Source organism: Ascaphus truei, chromosome 15 (genome assembly GCF_040206685.1).
Source record: "Ascaphus truei isolate aAscTru1 chromosome 15, aAscTru1.hap1, whole genome shotgun sequence".
NCBI lineage: Eukaryota > Metazoa > Chordata > Amphibia > Anura > Ascaphidae > Ascaphus > Ascaphus truei.
The window spans coordinates 13,949,598-13,975,145 of record NC_134497.1 but is presented as its reverse complement, the minus strand read 5'-3'; the positions used below and the strand labels follow the sequence as shown (position 1 = coordinate 13,975,145).

The 25,548-nt window shown below is 49.1% G+C and overlaps 1 protein-coding gene across 2 annotated transcripts; it reads left to right on the top strand.

Annotated features, from left to right (window-relative positions):
• The first annotated feature begins 225 nt into the window (after positions 1-225).
• On the top strand, positions 226-25,173 carry DNAJC5 (DnaJ heat shock protein family (Hsp40) member C5). Of its 2 annotated transcripts, none has more exons than XM_075571670.1 (5): positions 226-458; positions 19,652-19,767; positions 20,400-20,613; positions 20,966-21,137; positions 21,271-25,173. In XM_075571670.1, the coding sequence occupies exons 2-5, from the start codon at positions 19,661-19,663 to the stop codon at positions 21,372-21,374; spliced, it is 597 nt and encodes a 198-aa protein (XP_075427785.1). In that variant the 5' UTR covers positions 226-458; positions 19,652-19,660; the 3' UTR covers positions 21,375-25,173. The 2 variants fall into 2 exon arrangements, with proteins under 2 accessions (XP_075427785.1, XP_075427786.1); XM_075571671.1 differs by lacking the exon at positions 226-458 and adding an exon at positions 12,702-12,853.
• The last annotated feature ends 375 nt before the right edge of the window (positions 25,174-25,548 follow it).

The following is a 25,548-nucleotide window of genomic DNA, read 5'->3' as shown; positions in this document are numbered from 1 at the left end:
ATAGTTAATAATAAATAATAATATTAGCACTGATATTGGAATACAGGTGACCGTACAATGACACACGTATTAATCTAATTAGCATCATGCAAAGAGATATCGGATGATGAATATAGGAATAATCACTCTCCCTCTTCGCCTGGAGGAGAGGGGGGGGTCCTTGTGCGCGCCCGCCGGCCCCCAGGAGCGCGCTTGCTGCGGACCTCTGTGACGTCAGAACCGGGAACGCGCACGCACCGCCCCCCTCTGCGTCTGACTGAGGAGCCACCGGGGAGACTTGACGGAGCCGAAACCGAGCAGCACCGGGACCGGGCGCAGAATCCGAACGGGACTGGGTATAGAACCCGAGCAGCGCCGGACCGGGTATAGAACCCGAGCAGCGCCGGGACCGGGCGCAGAATACCCCGAGCAAGACCGGGCGCAGAATCCCCCGAGCAGGACCGGGTGTAGAACCGGAGGTGAGAGCGCTGAGACCCCCCTCTGTGTGTGTGTGTGTGTGTGTGTGTGTGTGTGTGTGTGTGTGTGTGTGTGTAATATATATACTCCTGCTCTATCTGTATTGTGTGTATCATACTCTGCAGTTTTTGTGTGTGTGTGTGTGTGTGTGTGTGTGTGTGTGTATATATCATACACTGCAGTGATATCTCTGTGTGTAGTATATATGTGTATATATCATACATCATACACTGCAGTGATATCTCTGTGTAATATATATATGTGTATATATCATACATCATACTCTTTGCAGTGATATCCGTGTGTGTATATGTATATATCTATCTATCTATATATATCTATCTGTCAGTGAGACAGACTGTTATCACCTAAAGAGCCATCTGTGCCCTGCACCTCCTACAAGCAGACGTGTGTGTGTGTGTGTGTGTGTGTGTGTGTGTGTGTGTGTGGTGTGTGTGTATGTATATATATATATATATATATACACACACACACACACACACACACACACACACACACACACACACACATTGCCCTGCACAATTACATAAGAGAGATGCACTGATTTACATTGTACATATATGTATATATAAATCAGTGCTTCTCTCCTATATGTAACTGTGCAGAGCAGTGTGTGTATGTATATATGTATATATATATATATATATATATATATATGTGTGCATATTATACCTGGGCTGCCAACAGAAACCATTGGGCCCAGGACAAATGTAAGGTGCAGATCCCCTGCATCCACCCAGGTTTTGGATTGGGGGGGGGGGGGGGGGGGGAGGGGGTATAGAGAAGATATGGGCCTAGAGGGAGAAGGTATCTGTGCAGTGACACAGATGTGTGTGTATATATAATATATACACATCTATGTATATGTGTGTTGCAGTACTGTATATACATTTGTGCAGTGCTGTGGATATGACGGCTGCAGTATGTTATTTCTATCCAGTGGTTTGCAGGGTATCGGGTTTGAGTTCCCTTTTTCTATGCTGAACCTTTAGATCCCTCTCAGCATTTCTGAGACACGCAAACACAGGGACCCTGACCACCCCGTGTGGAAAGCTTTACTTATTGCGTGTTTCCGGATCTGACCATTTTCCAAAGGCTTGATATTCAAATAAACCTTTTGCGACGTTCAAAACCTTCCACCTGGTCATTCTCATCAGCGTCAAACCCCCCGGTGGTAACGGTATTTCGGGTTCAGGTCAGCATTGAGGTTACATGTGCCATGCATGGATTTCTGTTATTAAACAAGACACACGTGTTGGAAATGATATGTACCCCTGCACTGCGTGATATCACGAGGTTCAGCATGTGAGGGAGGGTGGGTTTGGGGAATTGCAAAGCATATAGCCGTGTTTCTCAGCAGGAGTTCCTAGGAGCCCTTGGGTTCCGCGGACATCCCTAAGGGGTTCCCTGCAATTTTCAGGTCATATGAAAATTGTACCAAATACAGAAGATATTTACAATGCATCTGATCTCAGATGCGCTATTAGAGAGGGTTGGGGTTCCTTACAATGCATCTGATCTCAGATGCGCTATTAGAGAGGGTTGGGGTTCCTTACAATGCATCTGATCTCAGACGCGCTGTTAGAGAGGGTTGGGGTTCCTTACAATGCATCTGATCTCGGACGCGCTATTAGAGGGGGTTGGGGTTCCTTACAATGCATCTGATCTCAGACGCGCTATTAGAGAGGGTTGGGGTTCCTTACAATGCATCTGATCTCAGACGCGCTATTAGAGAGGGTTGGGGTTCCTTACAATGCATCTGATCTCAGACGCGCTATTAGAGAGGGTCGGGGTTCCTTACAATGCATCTGATCTCAGTCACGCTATTAGGGTTGGGGTTCTGCAGAATTTCACATATATAATTATAGGTTTCCATAACCAAAAAAAGGTTGGAAACCATTGGTATATTGAAACATGCAAAGCAATGTGTTGCAGGGGCCCCTTTGTCAGGGGTTGTCGCATGCAAATTGAGTATGGGGGGCGGCAATGATATGGTTCAGTGGCTTTTCTTTTGATACTAGGGGCCCAGCCGTCAAATGTTATTAATCACCAAAAACGATATATAAAAGCAGTGTGCGTCAGGGGAGCCTGGTTCAATTCCCGGTGTCGTCTTCTTGTGACTTTGGACAAGTCACTTTATCTCCCTGTGCCTCAGGCACCAAAATTAGAGTGTAAGCTCTACTGGGCAGGTACTCATGTCTGCATAATTCTATGTGCAGCGCTGTGTACACTGTCAGCATAAGTAACTTTACACTGAGCGCAGCACTGCTAAGTCCAGCGTTTTTTTAACCTTTTATGTTGATTTTATGGAAACCTATAATTATGTTGTGAAATTCTGCGGAACCCCGACCCTCTCTAATAGCGCGTCTGAGATCAGATGCATTGTAAGGAACCCTGACCCTCTCTAATAGCGCGTCTGAGATCAGATGCATTGTAAGGAACCCCGACCCTCTCTAATAGCGCGTCTGAGATCAGATGCATTGTAAGGAACCCTGACCCTCTCTAATAGCGCGTCTGAGATCAGATGCATTGTAAGGAACCCCGACCCTCTCTAATAGCGCGTCTGAGATCAGATGCATTGTAAGGAACCCCAACCCTCTCTAATAGCGCGTCTGAGATCAGATGCATTGTAAGGCTGCGTCCCCGCTGAGCGTGCTGTGCGCTCGGCGCTTGCCGCTTTTACTTCTTGTACTCTTAATGTTGACGTCCCCGTTCACACGGTGCGCGCGCTCTCCCAAGCTTGGCGCTTGAGACAAAATAAAGTGAGTTTGAAGCGCGCTCAACATGCCTCCAATGCCCCCCCCCCCCCGCTCCCGCTTGCAAAATAGACCGGACACCCAGTGCTCATGCTTAGAGAGTTGGTGACATCGCCGCTCTCAAGCATGAGTGTGGTCAGCGCCTGCCGGGACGCAGCCTAAGGAACCCCAACCCTCTCTAATAGCGCGCCTGAGATCAGATGCATTGTAAGGAACCCCAACCCTCTCTAATAGCGCGTCTGAGATCAGATGCATTGTAAGGAACCCCAACCCTCTCTAATAGCGCGTCTGAGATCAGATGCATTGTAAGGAACCCCAACCCTCTCTAATAGCGCGTCTGAGATCAGATGCATTGTAAGGAACCCCGACCCTCTCTAATAGCGCGTCTGAGATCAGATGCATTGTAAGGAACCCCGACCCTCTCTAATAGCGCGTCTGAGATCACATGCATTGTAAGGAACCCCAACCCTCTCTAATAGCGCGTCTGAGATCAGATGCATTGTAAGGAACCCCAACCCTCTCTAATAGCGCGTCTGAGATCAGATGCATTGTAAGGAACCCCAACCCTCTCTAATAGCGCGTCTGAGATCAGATGCATTGTAAGGAACCCCAACCCTCTCTAATAGCGCGTCTGAGATCAGATGCATTGTAAGGAACCCCAACCCTCTCTAATAGCGCGTCTGAGATCAGATGCATTGTAAGGAACCCCGACCCTCTCTAATAGCACGTCTGAGATCACATGCATTGTAAGGAACCCCAACCCTCTCTAATAGCGCGTCTGAGATCACATGCATTGTAAGGAACCCCAACCCTCTCTAATAGCGCGTCTGAGATCAGATGCATTGTAAGGAACCCCAACCCTCTCTAATAGCGCGTCTGAGATCAGATGCATTGTAAGGAACCCCAACCCTCTCTAATAGCGCGTCTGAGATCAGATGCATTGTAAGGAACCCCAACCCTCTCTAATAGCGCGTCTGAGATCAGATGCATTGTAAGGAACCCCGACCCTCTCTAATAGCACGTCTGAGATCACATGCATTGTAAGGAACCCCAACCCTCTCTAATAGCGCGTCTGAGATCACATGCATTGTAAGGAACCCCAACCCTCTCTAATAGCATGTCTGAGATCAGATGCATTGTAAGGAACCCCAACCCTCTCTAATAGCGCGTCTGAGATCAGATGCATTGTAAGGAACCCCAACCCTCTCTAATAGCATGTCTGAGATCAGATGCATTGTAAGGAACCCCAACCCTCTCTAATAGCGCGTCTGAGATCAGATGCTTTGTAAGGAACCCCGACCCTCTCTAATAGCGCGTCTGAGATCAGATGCATTGTAAGGAACCCCAACCCTCTCTAATAGCGCGTCTGAGATCAGATGCATTGTAAGGAACCCCAACCCTCTCTAATAGCGCGTCTGAGATCAGATGCTTTGTAAGGAACCCCAACCCTCTCTAATAGCGCGTCTGAGATCAGATGCATTGTAAGGAACCCCAACCCTCTCTAATAGCGCGTCTGAGATCAGATGCATTGTAAGGAACCCCGACCCTCTCTAATAGCGCGTCTGAGATCACATGCATTGTAAGGAACCCCAACCCTCTCTAATAGCGCGTCTGAGATCAGATGCATTGTAAGGAACCCCAACCCTCTCTAATAGCATGTCTGAGATCAGATGCATTGTAAGGAACCCCAACCCTCTCTAATAGCGCGTCTGAGATCAGATGCATTGTAAGGAACCCCAACCCTCTCTAATAGCGCGTCTGAGATCAGATGCTTTGTAAGGAACCCCAACCCTCTCTAATAGCGCGTCTGAGATCAGATGCTTTGTAAGGAACCCCGACCCTCTCTAATAGCGCGTCTGAGATCAGATGCATTGTAAGGAACCCCGACCCTCTCTAATAGCGCGTCTGAGATCAGATGCATTGTAAGGAACCCCGACCCTCTCTAATAGCGCGTCTGAGATCACATGCATTGTAAGGAACCCCAACCCTCTCTAATAGCGCGTCTGAGATCAGATGCATTGTAAGGAACCCCAACCCTCTCTAATAGCATGTCTGAGATCAGATGCATTGTAAGGAACCCCAACCCTCTCTAATAGCGCGTCTGAGATCAGATGCATTGTAAGGAACCCCAACCCTCTCTAATAGCATGTCTGAGATCAGATGCATTGTAAGGAACCCCAACCCTCTCTAATAGCGCGTCTGAGATCAGATGCTTTGTAAGGAACCCCGACCCTCTCTAATAGCGCGCCTGAGATCACATGCATTGTAAGGAACCCCAACCCTCTCTAACAGCGTGTCTGAGATCAGATGCATTGTAAGGAACCCCAACCCTCTCTAATAGCATGTCTGAGATCAGATGCATTGTAAGGAACCCCAACCCTCTCTAATAGCGCGTCTGAGATCAGATGCATTGTAAGGAACCCCAACCCTCTCTAATAGCGTGTCTGAGATCAGATGCATTGTAAGGAACCCCAACCCTCTCTAATAGCACGCCTGAGATCACGTGCATTGTAAGGAACCCCAACCCTCTCTAATAGCATGTCTGAGATCAGATGCATTGTAAGGAACCCCAACCCTCTCTAATAGCGTGTCTGAGATAAGATGCATTGTAAGGAACCCCAACCCTCTCTAATAGCGCGCCTGAGATCAGATGCATTGTAAGGAACCACAACCCTCTCTAATAGCGTGTCTGAGATCAGATGCATTGTAAGGATCCCCAACCCTCTCTAATAATGCGTTTGAAATCAGATGTATTGTAAATTCTTTTGTATTTGGTACAATTTTCAAAAGACCTGAAAATTGCAGTGAACTTTTAAGGGACGTCCGGGGAACACAAGGGTTTCTAGGAACGTCTGTTGAAAAACACTGCTTTAGTCGCTTAACTAGAGAGAAGTATGCATTAGGAATACCATGGAACATACAACATGAGAAGTTAAAGCGTGTACTTGACGAGTTGTGTGCGTTTGCTAGAAAGTTACATGGAGAGGAGCCGGTGTGAGGCTGTAAAGTCTTCTTCGTGCTGTTGGAACTGGAATAGTGGTATGAATTGGGGACACTGACGAGACACTGTCATTCAGTGACAATTTACACCCCGAGAAGAACTTTTATTCGGAAACATGGTACAAAATGTCCCAGATGCACATATTTGGGGTCATGGGATGGGTTTTGGTGTTGGTCTGTTCCTACTTTCTTCCAAATGCTCCCACATTTTGAAGTAACAGTAATATTTTTAAGGATCTCATGTCCAAGTACAGAAGCGCGTTGCAAGACATTTCCAAGTTTCACTTTCTGATTATGCAAACCGTGTGTGTGTGACTCAGTGATGACGACTGACCCTCCCAACACTGATTTAGTCTTAAGGCACAGAAAGTCCCTACTTTATGATCTGTGCATTGCTTCCCGGTGGTGGCTGCACCCCTGTTCCAGTACGGCGCTTTTGTTAGATGCATCTGTGCACCCTTATCCGGATCTCCTTGGTGTAATCTCCCTCGTGAATCGCTGGACTCGTGCTGCAGCGAAGCAGCACGGTCTGAGAAGCTGCGAGATTCGTGTTTTAGCAAAGTGGGAAATCACCGCAGATCTCAGGGTTTATTTAATTACAGGCACATCACACTTGTTTAAATATGCAAACACCTCTCGCTCAGCAACACGAATCGGCAGTATCTTGGAATAGCAGGCAGGGTGTGTGTGAGACGGATATGCTCACAGAGAAGAGGTTGTTAGGGGTGCACCCATACAATGAGAGGTTGGGTACCTCCTATTTGGGACTTGATGGTGTCACTGGGCAGAATGGGGTGTTTTGGTCACGGCTGTTTCGCCGCGACCTAAACACAGCTGGCGTTCGGCCGCAGGCAGACCCTCCGCCGCAGCCGATTTGCCGCTGGACTCCCCGCCGCCGCTGGACGCATCTAAGGTATGTTTTATTACTATTAAGGATAGGGGGTTAATTTAAGGAGTTTCAGGGTAAGGGTTTAGGGTATGGAGTTTTAGGCACTTACCTTAGCAGCGACGTGGCCGGCGGCAACAAGTTCCGGCGGTGGTGTGAGTCGCGGTGAAACGCCGGCCGTCATTTGGTCGCTATGAAATGACCGCGACCAAATGTCCTAGACCGGACATAGGGCGTTAAATCTGACTGGACGGGTTCTGTGTCGCTGCAATATGCATTTGGGTCAAGTTTGCATCAGGCCATTTTCCAGGAAGGGATTGGCAGACCTAATATCGGCATTGTGACATCACTTCCTGTAGATGACCTCACAGCGTACTGGTAATGGAGGTTCAGCTGTGTAGTCAACTGTCATTTTCCTTTATAAACATTGGTTTATAGAACAATAACATCGGTATAAGGCCTCCCGTTCCCCCCCCCCCCCCCATTTTGCAACTGCCCTCAGTCGCCCCCCCCCCCCATTTTGCAACTGCCCTCAGTCAGCTCGGCCCCCCCCCCCCTTTGCAACTGCCCCCGGCCCCCCCTTTGCACGGCCCGTTGCCCTTTTACTCACTCGAACTACTGCATGGTCTAGAAGCCGGGGAGATTCTGAGACGTTCAGCTTTTTCATGCGCTATTTTTTTTTACCGGACAAAGAAAGTTCCACATAGTTCTGGCTGTCTTGGACCGTCGGGGGTATCTTCTGCGTCTATTCATAAGCTGCAAATCTCGCTGCTTCCCTTTCGGTAAAAACACTCCTTCTGTTTTTATTAGAAGGGTACGTTTGTTTTTTTCTGAACAGATTTTGTGTCTGTTTAAAAAAAGTTGCGCCTGAGAATCGCCATTACTGCGTTTTCAGTCTGCGTCGGCTTCCGGATCCTCCTTCTCTGACTTTATTTATATTATGTACGTACTAAAACAATTATTTTATCAGGAAATATGGTGATAGTGCTACAATGTAGATATTTACTTCTCTCTAGTCCCGGGATCTCCCATTTGTTTTTTTTGATTAAGAAACTATAATTATATTGTGAAATTCTAAGGAACCCCAACCCTCTCTAAGGCTGCGGGCATGGTCTGCGCTTAGGCGCTGACTCGCGCTCGGCAGTGAGCCCCTGCAGCCGCAATGAGAGCGGCTTTAGCAGGGGCTCGCGCACGCTTCCGCAGGCGTATCCGACAAGTCAATTTTTAGTTTCGGAGCTCACAGGAGCGCAAGGCCGGTTCACGTGAGCGGTTCGCCCAATGATGGCGAACCAGCTCCATGACGTCACTGGCCCGCCCCCCTGACACGCCCCCGGGCGGCACGCGAACTAAGGCCAGGGAGAGCACCCGCTTTCCCTCAGCTTGCCTCCGCACGCTGAAGTCACTATGGACTTAGACTAATAGCGCGTCTGAGATCAGATGCATTGTAAGGAACCCCAACCCTCTCTAATAGCGCGTCTGAGATCAGATGCATTGTAAGGAACCCCAACCCTCTCTAATAGCGCGTCTGAGATCAGATGCATTGTAAGGAACCCCAACCCTCTCTAATAGCGCGTCTGAGATCAGATGCATTGTAAGGAACCCCAACCCTCTCTAATAGCGCGTCTGAGCTCAGATGCATTGTAAGGAACCCCAACCCTCTCTAATAGCGCGTCTGAGATCAGATGCATTGTAAGGAACCCCAACCCTCTCTAATAGCGTGCCTGAGATCAGATGCATTGTAAGGAACCCCAACCCTCTCTAATAGCGCGTCTGAGATCAGATGCATTGTAAGGAACCCCAACCCTCTCTAATAGCGCGTCTGAGATCAGATGCATTGTAAGGAACCCCAACCCTCTCTAATAGCGCGTCTGAGCTCAGATGCATTGTAAGGAACCCCGACCCTCTCTAATAGCGCGTCTGAGATCAGATGCATTGTAAGGAACCCCGACCCTCTCTAATAGCGCGTCTGAGATCAGATGCATTGTAAGGAACCCCAACCCTCTCTAATAGCGCGTCTGAGCTCAGATGCATTGTAAGGAACCCCAACCCTCTCTAATAGCGCGTCTGAGATCAGATGCATTGTAAGGAACCCCAACCCTCTCTAATAGCGCGCCTGAGATCAGATGCATTGTATTATTTATTTATTTATTTATTTATAAAATATTTTACCAGGAAGTAATACATTGAGAGTTACCTCTCGTTTTCAAGTATGTCCTGGGCACAGAGTAAAACAAAATAATACATGGTTACAAATACAGTTACATAAATGAACAGGGTATACATTATATACAAGACATTGCGTGCACAGTTAAAGAAAATATATATTATGAGCGTATGAAACAGTTACAGACCAGATTAAAGTGTGAGACAGCCTTAGATTTGAAAAAACTTAAGCTGGTGGTGGATATGAGAGTCTCTGGTAGGTTGTTCCAGTTTTGGGGTGCACGGAAGGAGAAGGAGGAACGTCCGGATACTTTGTTGAGTCTTGGGACCATGAATAGTCTTTTGGAGTCTGATCTCAGGTGATAGGTGCTGCATGTGGTAGGGGTGAGGAGCTTGTTCAGGTAGCTGGGTAGCTTGCCCAGAAAGTATTTGAGGGTGAGACAGGAGAGGTGAACCCCAACCCTCTCTAATAGCGCGTCTGAGATCAGATGCATTAGAAATTATTCTGTATTTGGTACAATTTTCAAATACCTGAAAATAACAGCCAGCCCTTTAGGATGCCCGGGAACCCTTGTTGAAAAACACTGCACTAGTGCGTGTTGGTGAATGAGATGTGACCCTCTCAGAGCACACGGTTTTTACAGTATCGTTCTAGGACCAAGCGTACAATGGCCCTGATAATTAGAGATTTCACATACAATTTCCAGGCTTGTGTCGCTGCCCCACAGAGCTTGCAATCTAAATTTGGTGTGCACAGAGAAAAAGTGGTTCGCCAAAGTTTATAAAGCGTGGTCAGTAGTGATGTACCGAGTACCCGGAATTACCCGGCGGATTTTCAGCTACCCGGAAATTACCCGGGTAATACCTGGTGCCGGGTAATGTCAGGGTAGCTGAAAAATACATCATTACTTACCTGCTGTCAGCGACGGAAGGCAAGGAAGACCCACGAGGAAGCCCGCGGCGACATCTAGGCAGCTCAGCAGAGGTCCTGTGGCAGCATCGGCAGTGTGTGTTCAGCTGGCGCGGGGACTGCAGGACTCCATAGCAGTGTGCGCTGGGGAACCATGTGACCGGAGCAGAAGCGTTCCTATTGGACAGCCGGCTGTCCAATAGGAACGCTCCGGTCACATGGTTCCCCCAGCTCACACTAATATGGAGTCCTGCACCCCCCGCGCGGGCTGAACACACTGCCGATGCTGCCAGCGCCACAGGGCCTCTGCTGAGCTGCCTGGATGTCGCTGCCGTCTTCCTCCACCCCCAGGTAAGTGGTAACCGGGTACCCGGCCGGGTAGATCATTTGGTTTTGGCCGGGTACCCGTTACCCGTGTTTTTTTTTAAAGTAAGACCCGGTCCAACACTAGTGGACAGTGGTGTTTAAACCGGTTTGCCAGGTAACATGGGCCCTGCTTCCCCTACGGAGACCGCCCTGATTTACCTGCCTGGGCTGCTTGGCCGGTTTAAGACCTTTTCCCCCTATTCCTCTCCTGTGTGACCGTTCCCGGCCCCGTATTATTAAGGCCGGAGCTGTCCTCTGACACTGTTTTTATGGAGCTGAAGAACAGGTCCGTTGAAGAGAAATTAAACCAGCGTTAACCCCTTCCGTGCTGTAACCGCACCCTGCACACTCGGCCGCCTCCTTGTACAAATGCCTGCCGGGCTTGTTGGTTCAGGGCCTTGTTGGACTGCTCCTCCCTGCAGCAGGGAAGAGGTTGGCATGGGAGGGGTGTGAACACCCACCCACCCTGCAGCACGCGCTCTCTGGGAGTCCCACCGAATCCGTTCATCCGCTTCCGTGGGGGGGCCGGGAGGGGGGGGGGGTCTGCCTTTCCTACCCCGTTCATTCCAGGCCTCGTTTAATGGAGGTTTTCGGATCTTGTGGGGACAGGTATGAGACACTTGGGGTATGTCAGGATCTCCCTGTGCCTCAGGGACTCGAATAGATTGCAAGCTCTTTGTGCAAGGATGTGTTCAGCATGCTTCCTGCTGCTATCAGACATGGTTCTATTAAGTGGTGTGTGTGTGTGTGTGTGTGTGTGTGTGTGTGTACACATATGGATATGGGAGTGTGTACAGTATACATACTGTATATATGTAAACATCTAGAATGATAGGTAACCGATTTGTAGCCTTGCTCCCCACTGCCAGGATTACGGTGTTGTACACACAGGTGGGACTGAAATCAGTAAGTAGGATTGTGTGACGCAGGGGGTGGGCGACTCCAGTCCTCAAGGGCTACCCAACAGGTCGGCTTTTTAGCATATCCCTGCTTCAGCACAGGTGGCCACTGATAGAGCCACCTGTGCTGAAGCAGGAATATCCTGTAAATGTGACCTGTTGAGGGCTGTTGTTGGCTACCCCTGGCGTGACCTGTGTTGTGTATATTGCATCGCTTTGTGTATACACGTCTTGTACAGTAAGCAGGAGAGGGGGGGTGGTCATTAAATCCACTCAAGTCAAAACTGTCCCTGACTTTACTTAACACCTTCTAGGTAGTCTGGTAGTCTGTTAACTCCTACCCTGCCAGAGGCGCATTGCCTTTCATGTTGGTGTGTGGTGTTGCAGTCCCCTCTGGCAGGGGAAGGGTTAATGATCCTCCCTGCCAAGAGGTGGATTCACATCTGGAATTGCGCTGACTGGGGGACATTGCTTCTCTGCCTGGCCGTGAGATGGTTAAACACAGCGGGCCACGTTTCATGTCACTAAAAAGTACAACTACTTCAATGTCTACCAACCAGAAGCCTGGCTCTTCCACACTCCCCCCTCCCCCACCCCCCCCCCCCCCCCACCTGCTTTTTAAATTCTCTCCTTTTTTTTTATAGTATAAATATCCTACAACTTGTCATAAAATAAGGTTGAAAGCGCTTTGCCCCAAATGCCTTAACAGGTTTAGGAGCGCTTCAACCCAGGCAGAGCATCACTGCTCTTTTGATGCCACTTCAGCGGGTGGTAGTCCGAGCAGTTTCGCACACGATGTGAGACTGTCACTGCGTTGACCGTTCATTTTCTCCTTTTTTTTTTTTTATTGATCGTAAATTCATTGATTTTAATATCAACATCGCCGACCGCGTGCTTGCGCCCGAACGAATCGCCCTTCTCCCTTGAGCTCACAATAATGTATTCGTGGTGCCTGCGCAATGCAAAAGGAGCTGACGATCTAATGTTGCCGCCCACGTGGCTTGGCAGAGGAGCGGCCCCCAATGGCTGCACTTTGCCGACCCCTCCCACTTCCAAGACCAGCCCTCTCTGTATGGATCCCCCCTGCTGCGTCAGACATCCGAGCCTGCCGCTCCGTGGTTCAGTGTCCAGAGTTTTCCCAGCGGTGACCCGACGTCGCAGCCGGAAGCTGCTTCTGTCACCACGCTCGAGCCTTCCCCTCCCCTGGCTAATCTTGCGCTCCCCCCCCCCCCCCCTGTAATTCCCTTCCCTGCAGGCTCTGTATATCCCCCGCAGACCAGACGCGTTTGGGGGGGGGGGGGGGAGTAGGCTACCATTCTACAGGAAGCTTTAGATGTTGCGGTGGTCCTACTCCGTATCCCTTTATATTCCAGCCCCGGCTCCGTTGGAAGGAGGGGTGAGTGGTCTGTTAACCCCGTGCCCTGCTGGCAGCCAAGAGGTTAAGTTAATGGGTAGTGTGTGCGCTGCCTCTTAACGTGTTATTCCTCCCTCTCCATCCATGTCGATCCATAGCCTTGTGAATGTAACACGCGGATGATTGATGCATACGCAGCACTGCAGGGGGATGGGTTCGCGAGGAGGGGGGGTGGCGGGGTTTGTCAGGGAAATGGTTAATGATGCCTCAGCTGCTGCAGACTGCGCTGAAGATTTCGGTGGAAAGATCAATGGTGGAGGGGAAGGGGGGGGCGGCGTCTGCTGGGCCTTTACAGTGGGCGATGTGGTCACCTGTTAACCCTGTGACTGCAGGCAGGTGAATGTGTGAGCGGATTGCAGGCTGGTACGTAGGCTGCGTCGGTGCCCCTCGCACCGTTATCCCCCTCCTCTGCCAGTGCCCTGCAGATCATCGCTCCTCCTGTCACGTCTGGCTCTGAGCAGATGGGGAGGGGGGTGTATTAGTGAGGATTTAAACTCCCAGACTCTGTGCACTGAGCCACACTCGTGTGTCCCTCTGTGCTCCATTAAAGCTGCGTCCGCTCGTACAGGCGGCAAAAATACATTTACTGATATAAACCCTGCCCGATCCATCCCATTTGAAGTAGGTATCAATGTAGCCTTTTCTACCTCGCAACAGAGCAACAGGAGAAACAGATGTTATAGTATGTACAGAGCTTCCCAAACCTCACAGGTCTCTCCTTCACGTGACAGAGCTTCCCAAACCTCACAGGTCTCTCCTTCACGTGACAGAGCTTTCCAAACCTCACAGGTCTCTCCTTCACGTGACAGAGCTTTCCAAACCTCACAGGTCTCTCCTTCACGTGGCAGCTTTCCAAACCTCATGGGTCTCTTCTTCACGTGTACAGAGCTTTCCGAACCTCGCGGGTCTCTTCTTCACGTGTACAGAGCTTTCCGAACCTTGCAGGTCTCTTCTTCGTGTGTTCAGAGCTTCCCATACCTCACAGGTCTCTCCTTCACGTGAGTTCAGAGCTTCCCATACCTCACAGGTCTCTCCTTCACGTGTGTTCAGAGCTTCCCATACCTCACAGGTCTTTCCTTCACGTGTGTTCAGAGCTTCCCATACCTCACAGGTCTTTCCTTCACGTGTGTTCAGAGCTTCCCAAACCTTGCGTGTTTCTCCTTCACGGGTGTTCAGAGCTTCCCAAACCTCACAGGTCTCTCTTTCACATGCACAGAGCTTTCCGAACCTCGCAGGTCTCTCTTTCACATGTACAGAGTTTCCCAAACTCCGGTCTCTTCTTGATGTACAGTGGGACCTGTGAGTTTTTGAAATGTTTGTACATGTGACTACATGTGAACGTGACATGTAAGTGGTCCTTCTCATCTGTGACTCTGATTTTGTATCTTTGTGGCATATTCCTTCTCGAGCTCCAAAAAGAACAGCAATCGAGGGATAGAATACATTGCTAAGAATTACTGTAGAAACCACTTCCGGCAGATTTTGCCTTTTTAATATAAATCACAGGGTTACAGGGACAACCACGGATCAGTGCTGGCAACCTCGACGCGCTATTTAATCCAGGCGGGAGAGGGTACGGTCATGCAGTAGCGTGACAGAAGAATGGATTACGGAGGAAGAAGCGACAAGTTTTTGCCACGCCGTGAATGTGAATGGACAAGGAAAGGGAGGAGTCAAATGTCGCTCCTAGACAACGTGCTTTGGCGACTGGATAGATGGTAGTACAGTGATGGAAAAAGGGGTTATTGAGCTAGGTTTATGAGGAAATATGAGGAGCTCAGTTTTAGCGTGGCAGAGCGCCATCCACGAAGATATACGCAGGGGGCAATGTGAGAACCAGGACAGAGCTTTTGTTACGGAAACCAAGGGAGTTGAGAATAGGAAGAAGAGGGTGATCGACAATATCAGTTGATCATATGGGAGAACACGAGAGGTTCTAGCAGTTTGGGGGCAATAGACAGGACGGGTACAGGGCGGTAGTTAGAAGAGCACGTAGGGCCTAGGGTGGTTTTGAGATGTTGTGACCACCGCATGCTTAAAGGAATAGGGGAAAGGGCCAGAGGTCAGGGAGGAATTGAAGATCTGGGGTGAGAGTGGGGATTAAGATGTGAGGAAGAGTTCTGATAAGGTGTGAGGGGGGATATTACCGACCGGGCATGTGGTAGAGGGAGAAAAGAAAATCCGCTTGGCAACTTCCAAGTCTGTAGCAGGAGAAACGGAGTGGAGGACAGAGGCATCAATTATAGTAGGGCCCGCGTGCGACGAAGCGCATGGCGTCGCCCGAGCGATATGTGCACCTTAGATGGAGGCATGGCGGAGGCGTCACTAGGCTGGTTCGCCCTCATTGTCTGAACCGCTCACGTGATGCGGCCGTGACGCAGGAAAAAAACCGAAATATTTTGTCGGTTCAATTCTGCCACACTGTCGCTCTTCATCGCTCGCGCGCACTATGGCCGGCCCCCATAGAGCTGCTGCATTTTGCGCACGCGCCGCAGTGCGCATTATAATCGCGGTCTTGGGTAGAAGCAGAGAGGGGCAAGGGGACAGAAGGAATCTCCTGCTGGATAGCATCTATCTTGCCTTTAAGTTGGTCGGCATAGGCTTGAGGAGAAGTGAAGGATGGGAAGTGTGGGAGTCGAATACAAAGAGAAGATGCTGTGGATAGGATTTGTGAGTGTTGAGGAGTGATGCAACGTAGTGTCTGGCCTTAGAGAGAGCAGAGTTAAAACAGGAGAAATGTATAGTGCAGAAATTCAGCATGAATGTGAGATTTCCTCCATAGTTCAGAGGAGCGTGTACAGGTGTGAAGGAAGAGTGTTTGGCAATTTAACCCACGGCTGTGGGTTAGAGGGACGGACGGGTGTGCCGGAGCCAAGAAATGGCATATATATTGAGAGGAGAGTTATGCGTTGACAAGATTGTCAGGTTCAGAGGAAGGGGAGAGGGAGAGGGATATGTTCAGGGTAGAGGCCAGAGCAGAGAGGTCATTTGGAGTGAAGGTCACAAGAGTTTGGAGTAGGAGGGGGGTGATGGGAATGAGTGGAGGTGGATGATAGAAGGGGATGGTGACAGAGTGGAAAGGGGGAGACAGAGAAATCAGAATAGGAAACTGTTTTTAGTAAAGACCAGGTCTAAATGGTGACCATCCTTGGCAGTACTGGAATTGGCCCGTTGGTGGAGACCAAAGGAGGAAGTTAATGAGAGAAGGCGAGATGCCCAGGAGACTGAGGGGGTCATCAATATGTTAAAGTAATTGCACTTAAAGAATCAATATCCTTGGTGTTTGGAAATCTAGATCAATGGAAGATTGCCAGTAATGGTGCAAAAATACCAACGGTTGTTGAGAAAGGACAGAAATATATTTTTTTATTGTTTTCTGACAGGGGTACATTCACATCACATGGTTGTTTATAGACAGTAAACTTAATTAACATATACATTTAAAAGTGAACAACCCGAAGCATCTCAAGGTTGATTGATCGAGAAGAGGCGATCTGCCCCTAGTATTTTGTAACCTCCTATGCATTTAGATTCTACTATGTAGATCCCGTCCGGGAGAATTAACAGTTTTAGGAGGATCTTAGATCAAACCCCTTATATTAGTACTGTAAAGGATAGGCAGAGAGAGAGAGGGGGAGAAGAGAGAAGAACAGAAGAAGGGGGGAGAGAGGTGATAGGAACGGGGAGAGCTAAGGGAAGGGGTGTAGTTGTCCTCCACTCCACCTTGTCAAAAGACCCTGAGTAGACATGAACTCCCCCTTAGAGGGGTTAGTGGTCTAATGCAGAGTCCAACTGAAGCATCCATATCTCATTTTTAATCTCTTTAATTATAAGGCCACTGTGCCCAAACTTTCTCATATTGTACTATATTCTGTTTCAGGAGCGCCGATAGGTATTCCATAAGCTTGACCTCGCTTACCTTGCAAAGGACCATTTGCTTAGAAGGGGGTTTAATCTTTTTCCAATTAGCTGCTATTGAGCAGCGAGCCGCAGTCAGGATGAACGAGGCCAGTTTTTTAAGAGGGACAGAGATATCTTCGATGGGTTTCGCGAGTAGGCATATCAGCGGGTCCATCCGGACCTCAACTCCTACCGTCTCCTCAACCAATGAGCATATCATATTCCAGAAAGTCTGGATCTTTGGGCATGTCCACCATATATGCACCAGATCTCCTCTCTGGCCGCACCCCCTCCAACAGAGGTCAGACAGGCCAGGGAAGATCCGGCTCAGCCTACTCGGGATTAAGTACCATTGAAATAGAATCTTATATATATTTTCCTTAGTAGTAGTGCAAATAGAAGTTTTGGCTGCTGCTTCCCAAATATCCTCCCATTCATCTCTGTCTATATCAAGATTGAGGTCTTCAGCCCATTTCAACATATAATTGTGGTTGATGGGACTCCTGGACCGTGCTAGCCCCGCGTAAATCTCTGAGATCAGACCCTTCCGGTATGTGCCCACCATACACATCTTTTCAAAAGACGTTGGACCTTCAAATTTGGATGTTTGGGAAATTGTTAGGAGAAAGTGTCTGATCTGAAGATAACCATAAAGTGGGAGTTTCATGGGGAGGCATTTCTCCTGTAAATCAAGTAACGGAATAAGAGTCCCTTTGTCTATTAGATCTCTTGCTGATTTCATGTTAGCCAAACTAAATGCTTTAAGGTTCCCTGGGACACAACCCGGAGGGAATTCAGGGTAACCAAAAATGGGAGTGAGTATGGAGGGTGACGACAGAAATATATTTTAAAGAACGGGACCCCTTTTATTGAAATTTAGCTTGACAGATAAAGAGGCAGTGATGTGAGTGATTGGGGAGGGGGTCTTAGTGTGTGTCTGTGTGTGTTTTTATATGGGTGTTTGGCCAGACATCCTAGTGTATTTTGAGAAGCCCAGTACAAGACTGTCCCAGCTAACTTTGAGTTTGAAAATAATAAAATACCAATTATTTACATAACTATAGTCGCTATAACACACAGAACGGGGGGCGTGAAGCTGTTGTGGAGGTGTTTCCTTAGGTGGCGCGGTGTAAATGGAACTGAATGAAGACTGAGGACAAAGTTGAATGGATCTAGTCAAATACAGTATAAACCTTTTTGTTTTAGTGCAGTTATGACTGTTTTGTTTACTTGTGATTACATTTTAGTTTTTTGTCCTAGTTTTTAGGTTTGTTATTTTCCTACGTGTTTTTTTATGATTTTTAATCATTTCTGGGATTAATGTATATTTGTGTTTTTTTTTCTTTCTCTTTCTGTGATATGTCTTGTGTTTTGGAAAAAGGTGCTAAAATATTTGACAAATACATATAAAAAAAAAAAAACACATCCAACCTCATCATATGGCCTGGGTGGGGGGGGTCGCCAGGTTTGAAGTTTTTATAATATTGGGACTCCGAAATCCAGTATGAAAGTGTGATGCCATAATGCGCGATGAATGATGCTTCGAGGTGAATGGGTTTTCCCGCATGACTGTTCTATTCTTTGGTTTTTATCATCTCTGCGCTTGGCCGGGCGGGGTAAGACACGTCCCAAGCCTGGCCCTACTCCCCCTTCTGCATTACTGTTGGCCGTGATATCATACACCCAGTATCACAAGCACGCTGCCCAGGGGTCACATTTGACTCCTCCCTCACGTTCTCCTCTCACATTCACAATGTAGCTAAAACCTGTAGTTATTTTCCTCCGTAACGTTGCAAAGATACAAACTTTCCTCTGTCCCGCTACTGCTAAAACGCTAACACAGGCCCTCATTCTCTCCCGTCTTGATTACTGTAACCTCCTGCTGTCTGGCCTTCCTGCCTCTCACCCGTCTCCCCTACAATCTATCCTAAACACTGCTGCCAGAATCTCTCTACTCTTTCCTAAATCTGTCTCGCCGTCTCCCCTGCTGAACACTCACCTGGCTTCCAATGAAATTCTGTATCACTTACAAAAGTCTCCTACTCTCTCTCTTTTTTTTTTTTTAAGGCTTTACCCTCCTCTGCCCCTCATTACATCTCGGCCCTAATTTCTCACTATACACCTGCCTGACTCTTGTGTTCTGCTCAATAATTTTTTCTGTCTACCACTTTTTGTATCTAAAGCCCTCTCCCGTCTAAAACCTCTCACTGACTGCCCCACACCACCTTCCCCTCGATATCCGACTAGCGCCCTCTCTCTCCACCCTTAGGATCTTTCTTAAGATACCTCTGTAACGAAGTGTATGTGTAGCTCAGCTCGCTGATACTTTACACCTCTTATGCACTGACCTTTGCCCCCTGCAGACGCACTTACTAGAACGCCCTCCTACTGTCTCTGTACGTTCTTACCACTTAGACTGTAAGCTCTTCGGGGCAGGGACTCCTTTTCCTATATTAGGCCTGAAGCGCTTATTCCCACTAATAGTTATATTATTACGCCCCGTGTATTACCGCTGTGACGCACTGTGTATATGAATGGTGCTGTATAAATAAAGATATACATGACCAGGCAGTGTCCCAACTTTATTATTTTAATAACTTAACAAGGCGACATCTATCGGAGACGGTAACTATTACACTCCCTGATTTGATTAGTCCTTTTAAGTTCAGGCATTTCACGTCAAGGCGCTAAAATACGGGACAATGATGCGTCCCGATCTTATCGGGATATGACGCTGAAATAAGGGACAATCCCCATATATACGTCCGGCGACCCTATTCGCTCTGTCTGTCACTCAATGTACACCCCCCCCCCCCCCCCCCGGTTGGGAATCCCTGCTGTAATGTCGTCTTGGTATCTTGCTTTTTTTTTTCTGCGCAGTGATTAAAGATGGCGGACCAGCGGCAGCGTTCTCTCTCCACATCCGGGGAGTCTCTGTATCATGTCCTGGATCTGGACAAAAACGCTACTTTCGATGATATCAAGAGATGTTACCGGTAAGATCATGAGGGGGCAGGGGACACGTCACCCAGACAAAAGATTCCCCCCCCCCCCTGTCCAGGGTTGGGTAATAATGGCTGTCCTCAGAGAGCTAGGAGGGAGTGGGGCGGCTGCCACGGTACCCGCAAGAGATGGCGGGAAGCGGGTGAGGCGGGTGCCGCAGTGTGCAGAGGTGCGGGGTGGGGCGGGTCATTCGCTGACTGATATTAGGACAATATATTTGATATAGGTTATCAGTATTTTTTTATTACCGGGTTATGGTTGGGATACTTTATGGGCTGCTGCTTCAGGCCAAAATGTATCCCGGTTCAAATCCCAATGTTTACTTATTCTTGTGACCTTCTCTCCCTGTGCACCAGGCACCAAAATGAGATTGCAAGCTCTTCTGGACAGGGGATTATGGTGCCTATTACATGTTGTGTACATGTGAATATAATTATATAACTAATACATACACTATTAATAATTATATATGACTATTTTATACACTATTATTGATGTGTTGCTAATATACACATCTATACATCGCCCAGCTCTGCCCCACTCCAGTACCCTCTTTATAACGCCCGCACCCTCTCTATAATGCTTGTCCCCCCCCCCCCCTCTCCCACATCTCTTTGGCGTGCAGGAAGCTGGCGTTGAAGTATCACCCCGACAAGAACCCCGATAACCCGGAGGCGGCCGAAAAGTTCAAGGAGATCAACAACGCGCACGGGATCCTGACGGACGCCACGAAGAGGAACATCTATGACAAGTACGGCTCCCTGGGACTCTACGTGGCGGAGCAGTTTGGGGAGGAGAACGTCAACACGTACTTTGTGCTGTCCAGCTGGTGGGCAAAGGTAGGTGCTGACCCCTTCCTTCCCAGGGAGGCCAGGGAGCAGTAAGGCACTCGGGGGATTTGGTACGTCCATATTGCATCATTTTAACAGCCCCGGAGGGTTGTGTGACGGAGGTTGTGACGTAGAGGCGCCCCTGTGTGCGAGTGGGGAGTTATATTTATGGGGTGGGAGTGTCTCTGTCTAAGCAGTGTGTTGTATTTTGGGGGTCTTTGTGATGTGGGGGGGTTGGCTTATAAGTGGGCCACAATGTTGGCGGGATTATAGTTTGGGGGTCTGTGTTTCTGCATTTTAACTGGCGGGGTCTGGCAGTGGTCGGGGTTGGTTATCATCGGGGGTCCCCTCTCCCCCGCAGGCCCTGTTTGTGTTCTGCGGCCTCATCACGGGCTGTTATTGCTGCTGCTGTCTGTGTTGCTGCTGTAACTGTTGCTGTGGGAAGTGCAAACCGCGGCCCCCCGAGGGGGAGGAGCCGGACTTCTACGTGTCCCCTGAGGACCTGGAGGCTCAGCTGCAGTCCGACGAGAAGGGTGAGTGTGGGGGGAAGGGTAGCGGGCGGCGGCTTTTAGCTAGGAGGGCAACACTCTGAAGTTCTGTTGCTTTGATTGCAGTGTATGGTTTGCGCTCTGAGTCTACATATCTTCTCTCCCCTTTTCTCTCCAGAGGCGGATGATGTTCCCGTGGTGGTACAGCCCAGCTCTGCCACGGAAACCACGCAGCTCACCAGCGACTCGCATGCCAGCTACCGCACCGACGCCTTCAACTGAGTGAGCGTGGCAGCCCGCTCTTACACCCCCCCCAGATCATTAGGATTAGAGAGGAGGGGGGAGGACTGAATGGGACCCCACACCCCCTCTGTGTAAACATCAGACCTGCCCCCTCCTTCCCAGTGCCACTCTCCCAGTACCCTCATGTGACCAGCTTTTTATCTGCTCCCCTCGGTGTGGTGACCGGAAGCTGCCCTGGTGGGGGCGCCGCATGCTCATTACGGAGCCCTCCTGACTTACATGGTCATATTTGTCATTTATTTTAATTTTATTTTTGTCTAGTTTTTATTGGGTATTTTTTTTGTATCAGGGCCTGTAAACCCCCCCAACTCCCAATCCCCCTTTCTTTCTCTCTCGGTCGCTCTGTCTCTTTCTTTCTCTCTCTTTCTCTCTCCGTCTCTTTCTTTCTTTCTCTCTCGGTCTCTTTCTTTCTCTCTCGGTCTCTTTCTCTCTCCTCTCTCTCTCTCGGTCTCTTTCTCTCTCTCTCTTTCTCTCTCTCTCTTCCTCTCTCTCTCTCTCTCGGTCTCTCTCGGTCTCTCTCTCTCTCTCTCTCTCTCTTGGTCTCTCTCTCTCTCGGTCTCTCCCTCGGTCTCTTTCTCTCTCTCTCTCTCTTTCTCTCTCTCTCTCTCTCTCTCTCTCTCGGTCTCTCTCTCTCTCTCTCTCTCTCTTGGTCTCTTTCTCTCTCGGTCTCTTTCTCTCTCTCTCTCGGTCTCTTTCTCTCTCTCTCTGTCTCTTTCTCTCTCTCTCGGTCTCTTTCTCTCTCTCTCGGTCTCTTTCTCTCTCTCTCTCTCTCTCTCTCTCTCTCTCTCTCTCTCTCTCTCGGTCTCTTTCTCTCTCTCTCGGTCTCTTTCTCTCTCTCTCGGTCTCTTTCTCTCTCTCTCGGTCTCTTTCTCTCTCTCTCGGTCTCTTTCTCTCTCTCTCTCTCTCGGTCTCTTTCTCTCTCGGTCTCTCTCTCTCTCTCGGTCTCTTTCTCTCTCGGTCTCTCTCTCTCGGTCTCTCTCTCTCTCCCCTTCCATCTGCATGTCTGCTGTTCTGTTTATACATGGCTGTAATGTGTTTGTGTTCATGAGAGATAATGGGCAAAGACACTCGCTGCAGTTAACAAGTTATATCCCTCTCTTTCCTCTCCTGTTTTCAGAACTGTGTGCGCGCTCGTCCGTGTGTCCAGCATAGTGTGTGTGTGTGTGTGTGTGTGTGTGTGTGTGTACCAAGGAAATCGCTTTGCTCTTGCGTTTGCCTAACGCCAAATTAAAATGGTTTCATTGCTATGGAGTTTTCCATGTACTGATGGGGGAGGGCGGGGGCGTTAGAGAAGACCCCTCCCCTGTTACCCTCTTTGGTTACTGCTTTGAGCAGCGGCTCCTTTGCACAACACTGGGCGTTTTTTGGAACGCGCTGGGTGTTTATCAAAGTCTCACTCATGTAAACCGTTCGCAGAATGATTTCTGTAAGAAACTGGCTTGAATATCTCTCTGATAAATCTGCTGCAATATTTTGGCTCCAGTTTTACACGGTTGAAACTTGGATGGACAACGCATTCCGCGCTGCACTCTCAGAACGCGTCGGGCACACGCAGCAAATGTGTGCTACCCGTCACCCGTCTGCAGTCGCTTTTAAAACCTTTTTTTTTTTTTTCAATTCTTTTCATGATTATAAAATAGTTTTGTTTTGGGGGTACAGTGTAAACCGCACAGGGGCGCAACCCCAGAAGAACGCCCAATGCAGGGAAAGTGTCTTCCCTCCTCATGTTACCGGGGAACGCCCTCCCTCATACTGGGGGAATGTTTTCCTCCTCATGTTACCGGGGAATGTTTCCCACCTCATGTTACTGGCTGTTATAGCAAGGGGAGCGTCCATTTTAACCTCCCGGACACTTATTTCCAAACTCTCCCGTCTCCCGAACAGAGCATGAGATTTTAAAAATAGAAATAGTGTCGGGACGGGTAAGAGGAGATCTCCTGACGTTGGCCGAGTAAAGCAGCAGACTGCTTTTAATCAGACCCATCTTTGGAGCGCATAGTTGCATTGTACTGTCGCTGTGTCTCTAAATGTCCGAGTGATGGATGTGTGGGGGGAGGGTAGCAGTGACGCTGTCCCCTGTGGCTGTGGTATAAATGGGTTGTTGCATGGTGACTGTATGTGACCGGGACACAGGCCCTGCTGCTCTGCCCTGCTCTCTGCACGTTGGGTTAGGGAGGGGGAGTTTGGCTCTGCTGCTGCCTCCCTGCACCTGACTTGTGTATATATGCAGTGTGAGACAGAGTTGTGTAATGTCCCGGATAACCCCAGACATTGCAGTAGCCCTCTAGTTACAGGACGGGGGGGAGGTCTTTGTAACCACTTCTAATGATTCACTTCTCTGTATCTTCTGCCCGCACACACCGACACCTCCTGGGTTTCCACATCCCTGTTTCACTGCTCTTTGTTTTTAGTTGGTATATGGGGGGTGGGGGTTGGGTGGGGGGGAGCCGGAGGAGGGGGCAACCACGTGAACCCTTTCGTGATGAGTGGTGAAAGAAAGCGGGAGATTTCAAAATGGCGGCACAACACTCTGCGAAAGAGGGGACAGGTGCGCGAGCTCCTGGTGTAACTGTGTTTAGTGTGGGCAGGGCCATAATTATTTGTATATAGTGCTCGTAGTCTGCAGCGCTGTATTTATATGTATATAGTGGCGGTAGTGTACACAGCGCTGCACGTATGTGTGTGTGTGTGCGTGCGTGTGTGTTTGGCGCTGTGCCAAGGATACAGAGCCGATACCGAGCCTCACAGGCAGGGGAGCATAGAGATGACCCCAGGAGTTTGACAGGGACTCACCAAGGGGTATGAAGTTCAGTTGAGTCTTCATTGTATAGAGACCTTTCCAGCAGGGGGAGCCAGAGGGGCTCTGCTGCCTGAGGTGCCAGTAACACGCTGCACGGGAAGACCTCATTCAGTGGCACAAAACTGTCCATGTGATGTAGGGTGACCTAACTGCAGAGTATCAGGGACAGGCTGAGACAGTCCTGGGTTTATAGCTAATGTAGGGTGACCTAACTGCAGAGTATCAGGGACAGGCTGAGACAGTCCTGGGTTTATGGCTAAAGTAGGGTGACCTGACTGCAGATTAGGGACAGGCTGGGGTCCGGTCCTGGGGTCTGGCTCAGCAGGGAGGTGCCAGCGTATCTGGGAGTATGCACAGTGACGCTCTCTCTTCCTGCTCGGGGGTTCGGATTTAACCTCTTCGCTGCCAGAGACCTGCCGCCCGTCGCTTTGCCATTTACGAACACTACGCACATCGCAAATGTAACATTTAGTAAGCGATTTATGTATTTAATTTCAACTTGTGTAATTGACTTTAACATTTCCTTAACTGATGGGACCCCCATAGCAAGTAAATCCTAATGATTTGCAGTTATTTTGCGTTGTTTCTGGCTCGCCCTGGGAGGGTCACTCCTGCTGTAGCCCCACTTACCTCTGTGCCAGAAACTGCCCCCCGATTTCTGGCATAGAAAAAAAGTCAGCTCTTAACACCCTGTGTTCATGATGGCTTCATCCCCAAAGTGAAGCAGCAGAGAGCAGCTGCAGGAGGTGTCTGTCTACCCAGCCGTGTGTGTTTAGTTAGTCTTTAGGGGGGCAGGGGGGGGAGAGAGAGAGGGTGTAACTCCGGGGTCCCCGTGGACATTGGCACAGGGAATCATGTTCTGTTTGTAGCATGTCAGTTCATAATGTACGTCTGAATATTACCTTATGTGAAACGAGAAGGATGTTAAGGAATATGAACCACTACTGTAAAATAAATGTTTTCAGTGCAGGAACATCTCGTTTTGCCTGTTGTGTTACGTGAACCACACCCGCCGCCTCACCCGCTTTATAGCGCGGGGAGCACTGGGGAAAGCGCTCTAGCAAAACATTTGCCAATGCTGGAATTTTCTGCTGCTGCTAAATTTCCTAACCGATCTCCCTTTTCAGGGCCACGTCGCAACCATGTGATGTGTGACCGGTATAAGGGTCAATTTGCCAAGGGAATTTTGGAGCAAAACCGGTCATTTTGAACCTGCACCAATGTATCAAGGTGTTTTTGCTCCAATTTTGCCACGACTGCCCAAGTTTGCACCTTAGGAGGAGTTGGGGGGAGTTACGTGGTGCACAGGTTATAATGAGATGTATCACATTCTGCGTCTCTGCCCCAGCTTGC

Bases quoted from the DNA above. Each gene is read 5' to 3' on its own strand.
- DNAJC5 (XM_075571670.1), top strand. From the start codon at position 19,661: ATGGCGGACCAGCGGCAGCGTTCTCTCTCCACATCCGGGGAGTCTCTG. The intron at 19,768-20,399 runs GTAAGATCATGA...TTTGGCGTGCAG, and splicing joins GATATCAAGAGATGTTACCG to GAAGCTGGCGTTGAAGTATC. The intron at 20,614-20,965 runs GTAGGTGCTGAC...TCTCCCCCGCAG, and splicing joins TGTCCAGCTGGTGGGCAAAG to GCCCTGTTTGTGTTCTGCGG.